We start from the raw sequence: 14,465 nt of genomic DNA, 5'->3' as shown, positions 1-14,465 counted from the left end.
GATGGTTAACTATGCATTAACTTGGCTAGGCCATGGTACTCACATATTTGGTTAAACACCAGTAAGGATGTTGCTGTGGAGAGATTTTTTTAAAAGATTTATTTATTGGGATGCCTGGGTGGCTCAGCGGTTGAGCATCTGTCTTTGGCTCAGGGCATGATCCTGGGTTTCCAGAATTGAGTCCCATATCAGGGTCCCCACATGGAGCCTGCTTCTCCCTCTGCCTGTGTCTCTGCCTCTCTCTCTGTGTCTTTCATGAATAAATAAAATCTTTAATAAATAAATGAATAAATAAATAAGAGACTTATTTATTTACAGCTGGGGGAGGGGCAGAGGGAGAGAATCTTCAAGCAGACTCCCCACTGAGCACGGAGCCTGACAGGGGGCTTGATCCACCAACCTCTGAGATCATGACCTGAACCAAAACAAAGAGCTCAACCAACTGAGCCACCCCAGCTCCCTACTGCAGAGGTATTTTTTAGATGAAGTTATATTTAAATCAGTAGACTTTGAGTAAATTACCCAACATAGTATGAATGGGCTTCACCAAGTCAGTTTAAGGCCTTAAGAGAAAAAAACGGAGGTTCCCCCAAGGAAGAGAGAATTCTACCTCCAAACTATTGTTGGACTTTAGCCTCAACATCATCTCTTCCTGGAGACTCCAACCTCCTGGCCTTTCCTACACAGTTCAGACTTGCCAGTTCCCATAACTCTGTGAGCTAATTCCTTAAACTGAATATAGTATCTACATATCATATATGTGGGGTTTGCAGAGAGGAGTGAAAAAGAAAATACACAACAAAACTCAATAATATATCCCTATGCAACTTTAATACCTACCTTGTGATTCAACAAATACTGAATCTTACTATGTACTTGTCACTGTGCTACACTTTAGGGCTACAGAAAACAATGGGACAAGTACCTGCCATTAAGAAACTCAGAATTCAGTGTACATGAAGGGTTTGGCAGTAAACCATAAGAAGATAATCACAATGCAGTATACTGGGTGCTAGAACGGTAAGCACAAGATGCTGTGGGAATACAGAAAATGGGCACCTGATTCTCCCTGGAAAGGGTCAGAAAAGGCTTGCTTGGTATCAGTGAAGGAAGGATCATTAACTGCAAAATAAGCTGTGCAGATGATAACTTGTAAGTTTATCAACAGAAATTATCCCAGCCTGGGCATGCTTTGTGAAGGAGGTCAGACTTCAGCTAAGCCTTGAAGTAAACAATGAATATTGGTTAGAAAAATGGCATTTCAAAAGGAGGGAGAGCTTATGCAAGAAAGCATAAGCTTTCTTTGACAAAAGATGTAAGCAAAATGGCAGACTTCTAGGTAGTCTAAGAAGAAACTTCCCAAATTTGATAAAATGTATCAATCTACAATCCAAGAAGCTCAACAAATTCCAAGCAGGAAAACCCACACTGAGATACATTATAATGAAACTGTTAAAAGACAGAGTCTTAAAGGCAGTAGTAAAAACATACAAGATTTCTCAGCAGAAACCTTGAAGGACAGAAGGCAGATGGGCACTGAGGCGGGCATTTGATGGGATGAGCACTGGGTGTTATTCTGTATGTTGGCAAATTGAACACCAATAAAAAATAAATTTATTATTAAAAATAAACAAACAAACAAATAAATAAAAGAAGCCATCCCCCAAAAGCCTAAATATTCTCTAATTCAATGTATCCAATGTATAAAAACAGGAAAAAACTGATCTATAATATTAGAAGTTGTGCTTTGGGGGAGGTTATAATTGGAAGGGGGCAAGGAGAATCTTGTTTCTTGATTAGGTGCTGATTACATGGCATGCTTGGTTTGTGAAGATTTCTCAAACTATGCACTCATGATTTTTTAACTTTTCTATGTTGTATTTCAGTAAAATTGTCTTCTCCCCCCGCCAAAAAAAGAAGGCACTGGGATAATATATATATAGTGCTGGAAAAAAAAAAAAAAAAAAAAACTAAAGTGCTAAAAACACTATCTGACAAAACTATCCTTCCAAAATGAGAAGTTAATAAAGACATACTGCCTTTTAATACAGGCAAAGGGAGTCCCTAAAGGTTTCTGAGCTGTGCTTTTTTAAACTCTGAATGGCATCATTTAGCAACACACTTCTTTTCTAACTTCTGCTCTGTAGAAGAAGAGAGGAAGTAGAGGCTCTTATTGCTCAGAAAGCTGATAACAATTGCTAGAAAGGCAATGTAACATCTGTCCTGACTTGTAATTCAAACCAGTCTGAAAGTTAGACAGCCTTTCACTCTAAGAATCAGTGATTTGATCAAAATTTGAGCTACAGTTTGAGAGTAAAGACATTGATTTGTACATTTAAGTAATTTAATTTCTCTAGAAGTTGCCTTAAACATAGAATCTTCTATTATTTCAATCTTTCAACAGTTATCGAATATCTACTAAATGCCAAACAAGATTGAAGTTGGGCTCCTACCTATAGTTTGCTGGGGAAACACAGCCATTAATCATAAAACAGTCAGACAAATGTTGTAACAGTTCAAGTACATATGGTACCGTGGGAATTACTAAAGTTTTTAATTCTGAGAGGCTGACTGTTGTAATGAGTTTTAGTTTTTAAAAATAAGTCCAGGAATATATTTATGGGCATAAATTACTGAAAGGAAACCCTAGCTGGAGTCAGGAAAAACACCAACTTTGGGGCGTTGCTCACATGACCACTGCCCCGTCAGCAGCAGAATCCAAAACTTGATAATTCGTTTTTAAAAGGACAAATAGGGCAGCCTTGGGTGGCTCAGCGGTTTAGTGCTGCCTTCAGCCCAGGGCATGATCCTGGAGACCCTGGAATCGAGTCCACTTCGGGCTCCCTGCATGGAGCCTGCTTCTCCCTCTGTCCCTCTCTCATAAATAAATAAAAATCTTTAAACAAATAAATAAATAAAAATTAAAGGAGAAATAAAAGCTTATTTTTGCAAAACCCCAAAATTAATTTATTCCACTCATCTGACAGGACAAAAGATGAAAAAAGGTAAAGAAATGTAAAACAAGGCCTTAGTTTTCCTAACTATAAAACAGTGACAATAAAGATAAGGAGGACTGATTTATATTGCATCTGGAAAGACATCAGCACAATGCTGACACAGTGCTCGTAAATGTCAGTTGTTATTATCATTACTGTTATACTATTTACTAGTACAAAAGTACAATATTTACTAGCTTTTTGGTTTTTAAAAATATTTTATTTAAATTCAATTTGCCAACATATAGTACAACACCTAGTTGTATTCATCCCATCATGTGCCCTCCTTAATGCCCGTCACCCAGTAACCCTACCCACCCACCCACCTCCCCTTCTTCAACCCTCTGTTTCCCAGGAGTCCCTCATGGTTTATCTTCCTCTCTAATTTTTCCCCACTCAGTCTCCCTCCTTTCCTTTATAGTCCCTTTCACTATTTCTTATATTCCACATATGAGTGAGACCATATGACAATTGTCTTTCTTCAATTGACTTATTTCGCTCAGCATTAATAATACTCTCCAGTTCCATCGACATAAAAGTAAATGGTAGGTATTCATACTTTCTGATGGCTGAGTAATATTCTATTTTAACTGGTTTTTTGAAAGTTGCAATCAAGCATCCAGAATGATGGCATTTAGGACCTAACTATGTGGGTAGAGACTGACTCCTAAATCCTTCAGGAGCTGAAATTTCTTGGTAGATATTTTTGTTTCCCAAAGACAGACTTTAACACATCTTAAAAATTATTGCTCTCTTAAAAAGAAGAGCCCCTAAATAAGCTATCAGTGCCACAAAATAATGAAAGCAAATGTAATTTTTACAGAATATAACTGATTAAGACCACAGCTATCCAACAGAAATGCAATGCAAGTCACATATGTAATTTTAAATGATCTAAATGCCATATATTAAAAAGTAAAAAGAAGCAAAATTTATTATAATGTTTTATTTAACCCAGTATAGCCAAAACATTTACATTCTTCTTTGAAATCCAGTATATTTTATACTAACATCACATCTTAATTTGGATTTGCCATATTTCAAGTGCTCAATAGCCAGATGTAGCTAGTGGCTATACTGTATTAGCACAGGTTCAAACTTTCGCAGGTAGGATATCAAATAAGGGAAGTCTCCCTAAATAAAGATTTTAAATGCTGAGCCATGCATTCTGTGTGAAAATTTAGATAAACTCCTTATTACCAAACAAAAGCACACAACAACCTAGAACTTCAATTATTCAATCAGTAACACCACTGTTGAGGTAGTCATGATTGAGGTCTAATAGTATCATGGATCCTTACAGGGCTAGAAACAGGTCAGACTGGATCATATAAGCAAAAGAACTCCAGATTCTATAGTATAAGCTATGCTTTCTTCAGAGCTAATGGTTTCTAATGGTTGTGAACTGACCTAACCAAAACATAAATTTTTTAAAAATTCAAATTGTATGTTAATGCCGCTTTAAATACATTTTTAAAAAATCAGTTCTTAAATATGTTGAGCTAGAGATCTACATATTTAGAAACACAAATGCTGGCTGCCTGGGTACATACTTCCAGTAGCTCTTTAACCAGGGAAAGAAAGCTACTCCAACCAATGTTTGCTGAGCATCTATTTAGTAAATGCTGTGCTCTGAATGCTGAGCTGGGTATTGGGGATGATGATGATGACGACGACGACGACTATAAACACATACTGAGAATTTATCATGTTCCAAGAAAGATATTAAACATTTTACATGGTATTAGTCATAGTTCCATCTCACAGATGAAGAAACTGAGGCACAGAGTGTTAAGTTACTTGGCTAAGTCATGTCAGGAGCCAAACTAAGCACTCTGTGAGAAAGCCATGCTCTGAAATAATATACTATATTGCCTCATCAGAAATAAGAGACAGTCTGTGCTATCCTACATAGCTCAGAATTTATCAGAGAAAGAAATATAATTCAGAACTGTAAGCATTCTGAAAGAAGGAAACGAATGCTCTCTGAGCTGAGGTAGCTACCAAAGGAAAGCTTCTTAGAAAAGAAGTTTTGTCTATTCTTCATCTGAAAAATCAGGATAAAACTTCTTAGCCTTCAGTGATGTTGTAAGAATTCAATAAGAGAAATTATATAAAGCAGGCATAGCACAATATCTAATAATTATTATTGTAATTATCTATCCTGTTTACTGGCCCAAGACCAGGATAACAAACTGGCCTGACAGGATGTAGCTTTTACTTCCTGATGTTCTTGCTAAAAGGACAGAGAGAGGAAGGAAGTAGAAGCTGATAGAAGACAAATAAATATAAACTCCTGCCTCAGCACAATTTACCACCACTATGCTATCTTAGTGACTGAAGCAAGTTTTGACTTTTCACTGTCAAGAATTTCTCTACTTGAGACACTTTACTTTCAGAGCAAGAATGGATCCATGGATAGTTTTTAAGTGTCTGGGAACCCCTGAAATAAATGCAAAATGTGTACATGGACACATATGTTCTTTTTGAGGGGGAGGGATAGAGTCTAAAAGCCTTCATCAGATTCTCAGAGGAAATCCCTGACACAAAAAACAAGTTGTCAAAATATGAAAAATCAGCCCACTATCCTTAATGTCCCTGTGAGGATTAAAAACCCTCTCGTCTATAAAATCCTCTCGTACAGTCTTCAAAATAAGCTATTCTTCAAAAGATCTTTGTCTTTTCATCCTTTAATACACAGCGTCTAGGCTGTCATAAACTTGGCAGGAATTAAGTCTGGGAAATATTCTAATATTTATAACATACTTTGATTCATTCATTCAACCAACTAACCTATACTGAGATTCTGTGGTGTCAGGCACTCTATGCGTTATCTTCTAGACCTATCCAAGTGAATAAAGCATAGCCCCTGCCTTAAAGGAGTTCAAATTAAAATAAAGACCAGGGGATCCCTGGGTGGCGCAGCGGTTTAGCGCCTGCCTTTGGCCCAGGGCGCGATCCTGGAGACCCGGGATCGAATCCCACATCGGGCTCCCGGTGCATGGAGCCTGCTTCTCCCTCTGCCTGTGTCTCTGCCTCTCTCTCTCTCTCTCTCTCTGTGTGACTATCATAAATAAATAAAAATTTAAAAATAAAATAAAATAAAATAAAATAAAATAAAGACCAGAATAAAATATGGTGAATACTATTACAAAGGAATAAAGTTTCTAGGAGTAGAAAGAAAAAAGCAATTAGCAAATCAAGATTTCAGTAAAAGTTTGACAAAGCAGACAATATTTAAGCTGGGTCTTAAAGCACAAGTAAAAGCTTACAAAGTAAAAGGTATGCTCAGGCAAAGGGGAACAACAGGATGACAAGCACAGAGGAATAAAAATGTGTGGCATGCTGTCCAGAGAGGTCCACCCACCACATGGCTTGAGAAGAGGGATAAAACCAAAACGAGAGCACTATTCTCAATACTGAGAGTACAAAAGCAAACATGGCATCTGCTCTCAAGGAGCTTGACAGTGCTCTAGAAGAAAAGGATTCTACTTTATTGTGGGAAGTGGCTAAGACAAAAGAATGCTCAGGATGCCAAAGGAAAACCATGAAAGAAGAGCCTTTATATCATCTCAGAAAAAGTGAGCTGGATCCAGTTGGCGATAGGAAGTCACTAAGGAATCTGAGTTGTATTTTATACATCAGTTGGAGGTGCAAAGGAAAGGAGAGACTCAAAGTGCAGAGTCAATTAGGAGGTTACAACAGTAATCCAGAGAAGAGATAAAGGGTTAGTAAAACTAAGAAAGAAATAATAATAGTACAGAGGACAGATTTCAACAATACTGAAAATTATTTTCTCATCTATTAAATAAGTTAGGCATTAGCTTATAGAGCTGTGAGTATGCAAATAGTCCTTATGCTTAAGAAGTACATAGGCTAGTGAGAGACCAAATAAAAGATGATTATAATAAAGGATGGTAAATGTTACGACTACTGTAAATATTAAAACTATATAAAATTTGATATGTATGAAGGTTAGGAGGTAAACAAATCAGAGAAGGCTCCCCCTTCCAAAGGAAATGATGCCTAAGGTGAGATCTGAAAGATCAGGAGGAGGTGATCAGGCAAAGGAGATGGAAAGGTAGGAATGATTTCAAGAAACATTTCAAAGATAGAATACAGATAAAAGAAAAATCTCAGATTTCTAGCCTGAGTGACTAGATGAATGGTCACATCACTAAGAAATGCAAATAAACGAGACAAGGATAGCGGTCAGAAGAAGACTGGGAAGTCGTCTACTGGACGTTCTCTAGAAGACAAATGAAGAATATAGCTCTTGGGCTGAGGTGAGAAATCCAGATATTTAAAAAGATTATAACTATGTTTTAAGTTAATGATCTTTTTGCTGGACAGAAAAACTAGCATTTACAACTTGGAATGGACATGGACATGAAGTGTAATTTCTTAAATAACAATGTTGATGGTTGTGCTAAAGTTCACAGCCACAGCCTAACCTGCTGGCTCCCATGTCATGGCTCAGAAGGTTTTAAAACTACAGAATCCAAAGATGCTCCCTTGGTAAAGGTTTCTTTTTAAAAATGTGTGTGAATGGTGAGAGCCTGACACCCATTTCACTCAAGTACCATGTGGATAATGCTAAACCAGACATACAGCATGCCACCAGGATGTGTGTCATCAGCATGGGTCAAGGCATATCCAAGTACAAGAGGGGCTATAGCCATCTAGATAGTTTATCCTTCACCCATTCTTTTTGCACAGCATCCTGAGGTAACCAATGTTAAGTGTTTGTTTTAAGTAAACCAGTTATGACAATTTATACTAACAAACTGAACTAGAAGCTACTTGAATAGGTTTTATATTTGTTTTTTCATTTTTTGTTTTTAATATAAATGTTCAAATGTGCTCAATTGTCAAGTTGTATGTATGAAAAACTGGCTAGCCCAAACAGCATATTAATCATTAGGAAATGGAACTGCAAGAAGTCTTGATCATTAAGGTAGTAAAAGTACTTATATTATAAAACTTTATTATAAAAGTGATGCATAGCTTGATCTTTAAGGGACAAGACCACAAGGCAATGCATGCAGATTTTGTGTGTATGCATAGAACGCACTTCTGACATTCAGTTTTGCTAAATAAAAACAGAATGAGTAAATGAAGGGTGGTTTTTTTTTTTTTTGTTCTTTTTGTTTTGTTTTGTTTCTTGGGTAAGGGATAAATAAAAGATTCAGTCTTATTCCTCTGGGGAAGGGGAAGGAGTTTAAAGTAGGTCATTCTGCAGTATTACTGGTACAAATTCTTCATATTTGACTTGTCCATCTCTACCAATATCCGCTTGTCTGATCATTTCAACTACTATTTCATCGGTTAGTTTCTCTAAGTTTGTCATAACATGACATAGTTCTGCCACACTGATTAACCGCTGTCATCCTCGTCAAAGACTCATTGTAATGCCTCACCAATTTCTTCTTCATTGTATCTTTCATTTTTGTAGCCATCATAGTCCAAAATTCTGGGAAGTCAACAGTGCCATTACCATCATATCCTGAAATCTGGCTTCTGTTGGGTTCTGACCCAGTGACCTCATGACAGTCCCAAATTCCTTTGTTGTGATAGTGCCATCTCCAGCTGGAGAAAGCTTCCCTAAACTCAGCAATATGTTCATGGGTCAGCTGACCAGACATGGGGCAAACGAAGGGAGACAGAGCAGAGGGAGTGAGGGTGGCTGCACCAGCGCAGGGGCTGGAACAGCAGATGGAAGTACCTCTGCTGCTGCTGCTGCTGCTGCTGCTGCTGCTGCTGCAGCAGCAGTTTGATGCATGCTCAGTGATGTGTCACTGCCATCCTGACTATAAAGAACAGCACCGCACCCTCAAAGCTCCCAGCACAACTTACAACTATTGCTTTTCCTTCTTTAATTTAAAAATATCATGCAAATTTAACCCGAATGACATAATTAAATTTCTATATAGAAAATGTTGAAGGATTATTAAAAATTTAAGGAAGAAATGACAAAAACACATCCTGCTTCAAGCTCTCAATGTCTTAAATATTTTCAACTAGAAAACTTCATGAACCACAGATAGAAACATCTCATTTTCTGACTCGTAACAAAGAATATTCTTTACCCAACTAACTTTTAAGGTTATATATTATTATTCTAAGATTATAAATATTATTCTAAGAAACAGATTCTTTTCTTCATTATGCTTTTCTGTATTTTCCAAATGTTTACAAGTATGCACTATAACCATCATTATGGAAAAATAAATTTGTAAAGCACTATATTCATTATAATTCCATATTATGTATTATTTATTTGCAGGTTTAGTCCCTGGACTGAAATTAAATATTTTCATCTAAAAAGCAACAAATAAGAAGCAATTTTCTCAGACAGCAATTTAGTAAAAACCATAAGCAAATTCTGTTTAAATTATTTTTCCTGTTTTATAGTTATATTCATTGTATCCTGATATATTAAAAAATAATCTAAAGGCTGAAGACTAATACTATGGCACAGAAAAAAATTGTTATTCACAATAACAAAAACCAAGATTTATAATGTAGTATCTTGAAGAGTGGGTGATATAGTGACCTAACACAACCAGTTACAAAAGTTATTTTAACAACCATAATTTTACCATGGGTTGATGAGTATCATTATGACATAACTGGAGCTGACAGATGATAGAAGTTTGTCTACACTGTAGACTTCACCTAAAATAAAAGCCTAGGGAAAATATTTTCACAAATGCCAAATCATGTATATGTGTTTTACACATTTATACAGTGTGACTACAACCTAAAACCTAACAAGGTTTTAGAGCTCTATGATTTTCTTAATAAGACATATAGTCACAAAATGTTAGATATGTTTTTATGTTTCAGTTGTGATTCACTATACAAGACTATCACTAGTATAACTTAACATTATTGTTATTAGAAGTTAGTGAAAGCTCAGTTTACCAAATGTAATTAATATTAAAAATGTCTGCACTGGCAAGAATACCCTATGTATGATGCTCTACTTTCTAATAAAGCTCACTACAAAAACATTTCATATGTTAATTACTGATAAAGTCAAGAGAGTCCTAGCATATTGGGGCCCTAGCATATTGGGGCATATCTACAAGAGGCACAGAAGACAAGTTTTTTCAAATCTTGCTATTATTCAATTTTTGTTACACATAAGGCAAGCAAAAATGTTAGTGGGCTATTTATAGACCCTAAGAAAATGAAAAGTCCACACATCATTATAGACTCAATAAATGTTTACTTCTTTTATTCTGAACTAAAGTAAAAAATGTTTCTTAATGAGAGGCAGACATATAATAGAAAGAATGCAGAACTACGACTTAACACAACTTGACTTGGGGTGCCACCCAGCACTGTTGCTGATTTGATGTGTGACTTTGAATTTTTTTCATGAGTAAGGAAAAAAATTGGACTATAAAATTCCCAAGGGTTTTGTTTCTGTTTTTGTTTTTCACTTTCTGGGATTCGAAGAGTAGAGGCTTTATATAAATAGGCAAAGGGCAATTTTTGAGCAGGAAATAAGAATATGACAGAACTTAGATAACCTGAAAACTAAATAAAACAAAAAACAACAGAAAACACAAAAAACCTACACAATGACATTTAAAAAGGGGCTCAGACTTCTGTTTCTAGAATGTAAAGTCATTCTGTTCAAAGAGACAGATGATACTAAGGCTAATCAATGAAAATACTGTGGATTTGAAGCTGTGTGGCCTTCAGCAGACATTGACTTCCCCAGAATTCATTTCTCCTTCTGGCAGAATTTTCATGTCAGGATACCCATTCCTCTAGGTGGTCCTGGTAGCCAACTACCCTCTCACTACTCCCATGACTGAGTTCATGGCAAATTAATAAATTATACATACCTGGCTCCTGTTTCAGAGACAGGCATGGCCCTAAGCGAGTATGATCACATGGAATCTTAGGGATTTTGCAGGAACTGCCAGAAAAGAGGTACTGCACTAGATTTGAATTTACAAATACATGAGGCTACGTGTGCTATTGCTCTTTTGGCAATATAATGGGAAATTCCACATGAGAATGGAACAACCCAGTGGAAGTGCATACAAGAAACTGAGCAAGAAAACAAATTATATCATTTAAGCCCCAGTATGAAGCTATTCCTTAAAACACCCCTACCTCTAAGAGGCCTTAGTTTCACAAGTCAATAAATTCACTCCCACTTAAATTAGCCTGGGTTGAATTCCTTCTTGCAAGTAAAAAATCATAACAACTAAGTTTCTCCATACAATTTTAAAGTAGCCCATGAATGAGGAAAGATCATTCCCTATTTCTTGCCATATGGCCCAGATAAATCATTTAACTATTCTCTTATGTCTCAATACTAACACTACAATATCAGCCATTATCTGCTTTAAAATGCTATGAATGTTAAAAACAAAACCAAAAAAAAAAAAAAAAAAAAAAGGCTTGTGTAAATATAAAGTGATTATGTAAATCCAAAACCTTGCAGATGGAACAATGGTCTCATTTTTACAAAAGTAATTTCAGGAGGTCATTTTTACAGTATTACCAAAAAGTTTCCAGGGAACAAGGGAATTAAAGAAATATCAATAGTACCTGCTGTATTTAGATTCAAATCTAATTGTATTTAAGTCTGTTCTACATAGTACCTATGTATGAGAGAGAAGATTCAACTCTAAATCAAGTAGTCTGGAGAACAGATACTAGTTCTACTGCTATCAAGTTTGTATGACTGGGCAAAATAACCTCTCTCTGCACCTGAACTCCTTACCTGTAAACTAGAAACAATAAAATCTATTCAAGTTGTAAGGTTTCTGTGAGAAGCAAATAAGATAACAATTATGAAAGCTCTCAGAACTGGTATATGCATTTAACATTCCTTCCACAAAATGTATTATATAATGTTTTTCTAATATGCTATTCAAATATCCAAAGCTGGAGGAAAACTATAATCCATTTATTCTAAGATACACATTTTTTTGCTCCCTAAAAGTTAGATAGTATTTATAGCTGATGCCACTGTTTATTTGGCAGTGATTTTTTTCTTTGTTTAGTGGTACATAAAAAAATAGTGCATCCTACAACTAAAGGTTGCCTTAGATTTGATGAAATAGGGTACACTGGAATAAAAAACGAAATAGGGTCACAGATTACCAATTCAAGGGTATTTAAAGAAAGTAGCATTTACCAAGATACATGTTAGAAACAAAAATGTGTGTGTGTATAGGTATATAGTCAGCTGTAATTTTACTTTACATACCTCTGTAGGTCAACTATTTCATTGTTAAGGGTATCTAGCTCCTTAATAGCAGAGAAATCTGCAACAGGACTTGATCCTATGATGTTCTAAAAACAAAAAGTTCACAATTATAACATTATTACTATAAAATTATATATGGCGAAGCATTGAAAATGTTCAAAAGAAAAAAAAAAGAAAATGTTCAAAAGCACGACATGGATATAGACTATTACATATTTTACAGTATTACTAATATTTTTAATTCATTTAAGAAAATCATATCTAGTGTAGTCTTATAGATACACACACACACACACACACACAGTTATAAACTGAGACATTTTCGCTTAAGTTCTCTAAAAGCTGTTGCTCTATAATAGGTACCACCACTTCAGATCCCAAAGTCTTTGTCACTTGATCCTAGCACCTGTTTAAAACCTTGAAGTAAAGCAGATATCAGATTTATAAACTAATTCCTCCATTAGAAAATAAATTTCTTGGGGAGATGGATGGTGACTTATTTGTACTTGTGTCATCCAGCACAAAGTAAACAAATTTTCGCTGAATCTCAGAATCATAATGGTAAGTTGATTTTATTCAATTTAACATTTACTTCTGTTAAACAATTTTAGTGCCTACCCTATTTAAAGTAAAACCAACTGCTCAACATGTTACATAGTAAATATTAATATCAGCATATATGAAACTGTCTTCATATGACATCCTTTACATATAATTTTCTTTCAATAATGAAAGTGTCAAAATTGGTCTCCAAAAGGTACCTGTAATTAGAAAATCTAGCTGGGTTTATCCTGGGCTCTGCCATTTTACTAGCTGCATGATCTTCACTGTAAAGTAGGGAAATAATCTCTGCCCTGTCCACTTCAAAAATTAAATGAAATAAATAATGTAAGTCACTCTAAAACTTCATAACATTTTATAAATGTAAAGTATTATTACAATTAATTTCCTCAACAGAATATCCTCTTAAGATAGATGACCTCCCCCCCCAAAAAAAAGATAGATGACCTCCCAATGAACTGCTTCCACCCTGGCTCACAATGGTTTGTGAACCATTTCTGGTACCTAATACATCTGGGTGAAGTCAGGGCAAGAAGATAACTGCTCCTTCAGACACCTGACCTACACCCAATGCTACCATGAGATTGACAAATAACAGAATAATCACCATTAGGAAATACTAAAATTGAGGCCCTCAACATGTAAAACTAAGACATACTGAGGACTTTATTAGCAGATCATAAAAGTTATGATATATATTTTTATATCATAAAAATTATTAATAGTTATGTTGCTATGAACTTAATGTATGTTACCAACTTGGACAACAAAGGAGGATACCAATAAGTTCACAATATCCCATCTCCTCATATGTATATGATGATTTATAATTTACTACACTTTCAAATCCATCAATCAAGTCTCAAAACTAATCTGAAAACTGGGTTGTAGGTATGCCAGATAGTATTATTAACCCCATTTTAGAACTAAGGAACCAGGCATAATTGACTTGCTTAAAATTGAACCCAGGCAATAGGAAATATTGATTAGGAGACCTCTGATTAAATTCAAATGTATTTCACATTATACCTCTTGGCACTTGCATATTAAGATATTTAGGTAAATGAACCATCACCCTAAAGCCAATTTGAGAAACAGGTATGTCAATAAAGTTTGGCAAATAATTCTCTCCGTATTTCTTCAGACACACTGCATTATTAGTCCTCAGATGTTCTGTTTTGGCTATTCAAATTCATCTATTAGGATTTAATTAATGCTAGTCTTAATTTTATATTAACTACAAATTTTTATCAAATGCACCTCTTACTGTTTTACTGTGTTTCACTAATACACAGACCCTTATCATCCTAAATTATATCAGAAATTTTAAAGTGGATTTCTGAATGTGACGGTATTCTTAGGATTTCAATTCTGTCTAAACTTGATTTATGAACTAAGCCTGGCCGAATAGTTTGACAGTTGAACAAAATGAAAAATTAGCACTTGGTCTCACTTTTATCACCAAGAGTAACTTATATCACCTAACTGCTACTGAGAAATTTGCTATGAAAGGTGCAAGTATACCAAGAAACTCATGACTTTCACACCTCTTCTGTCACTCTAACTCAAAAAAAGTGACTCAGAGTTGATAGTCTTCCACTATTAAAAATATCAAATAAGAGTGAGGCAAGTAAGTTTAACCTCAAACAAGTTAGAAGGTGATACCA

At 35.4% G+C, this 14,465-nt stretch overlaps 1 protein-coding gene and 1 pseudogene across 10 annotated transcripts in view; both read right to left on the bottom strand.

Annotated features, from left to right (window-relative positions):
- Positions 1–14,465, bottom strand: part of EPS15 (epidermal growth factor receptor pathway substrate 15) — a 139,923-nt gene that overhangs the window by 63,032 nt on the left and 62,426 nt on the right. For all 10 annotated transcript variants that reach the window (XM_025991853.2, XM_025991852.2, XM_025991855.2 and 7 more), the window contains one exon: positions 12,238–12,323. In XM_025991853.2, coding sequence (XP_025847638.1) covers positions 12,238–12,323 — 86 coding nt within the window. The remainder of the gene's footprint in view (positions 1–12,237; positions 12,324–14,465) is intronic.
- Positions 8,157–8,641, bottom strand: LOC112914922 (uncharacterized; annotated as a pseudogene).

Source organism: Vulpes vulpes, chromosome 10 (genome assembly GCF_048418805.1).
Source record: "Vulpes vulpes isolate BD-2025 chromosome 10, VulVul3, whole genome shotgun sequence".
In the NCBI taxonomy this organism is placed as follows: domain Eukaryota; kingdom Metazoa; phylum Chordata; class Mammalia; order Carnivora; family Canidae; genus Vulpes; species Vulpes vulpes.
Note: the sequence above shows the minus strand (reverse complement) of the source record. Positions and strands in the feature narration are given on the sequence as shown.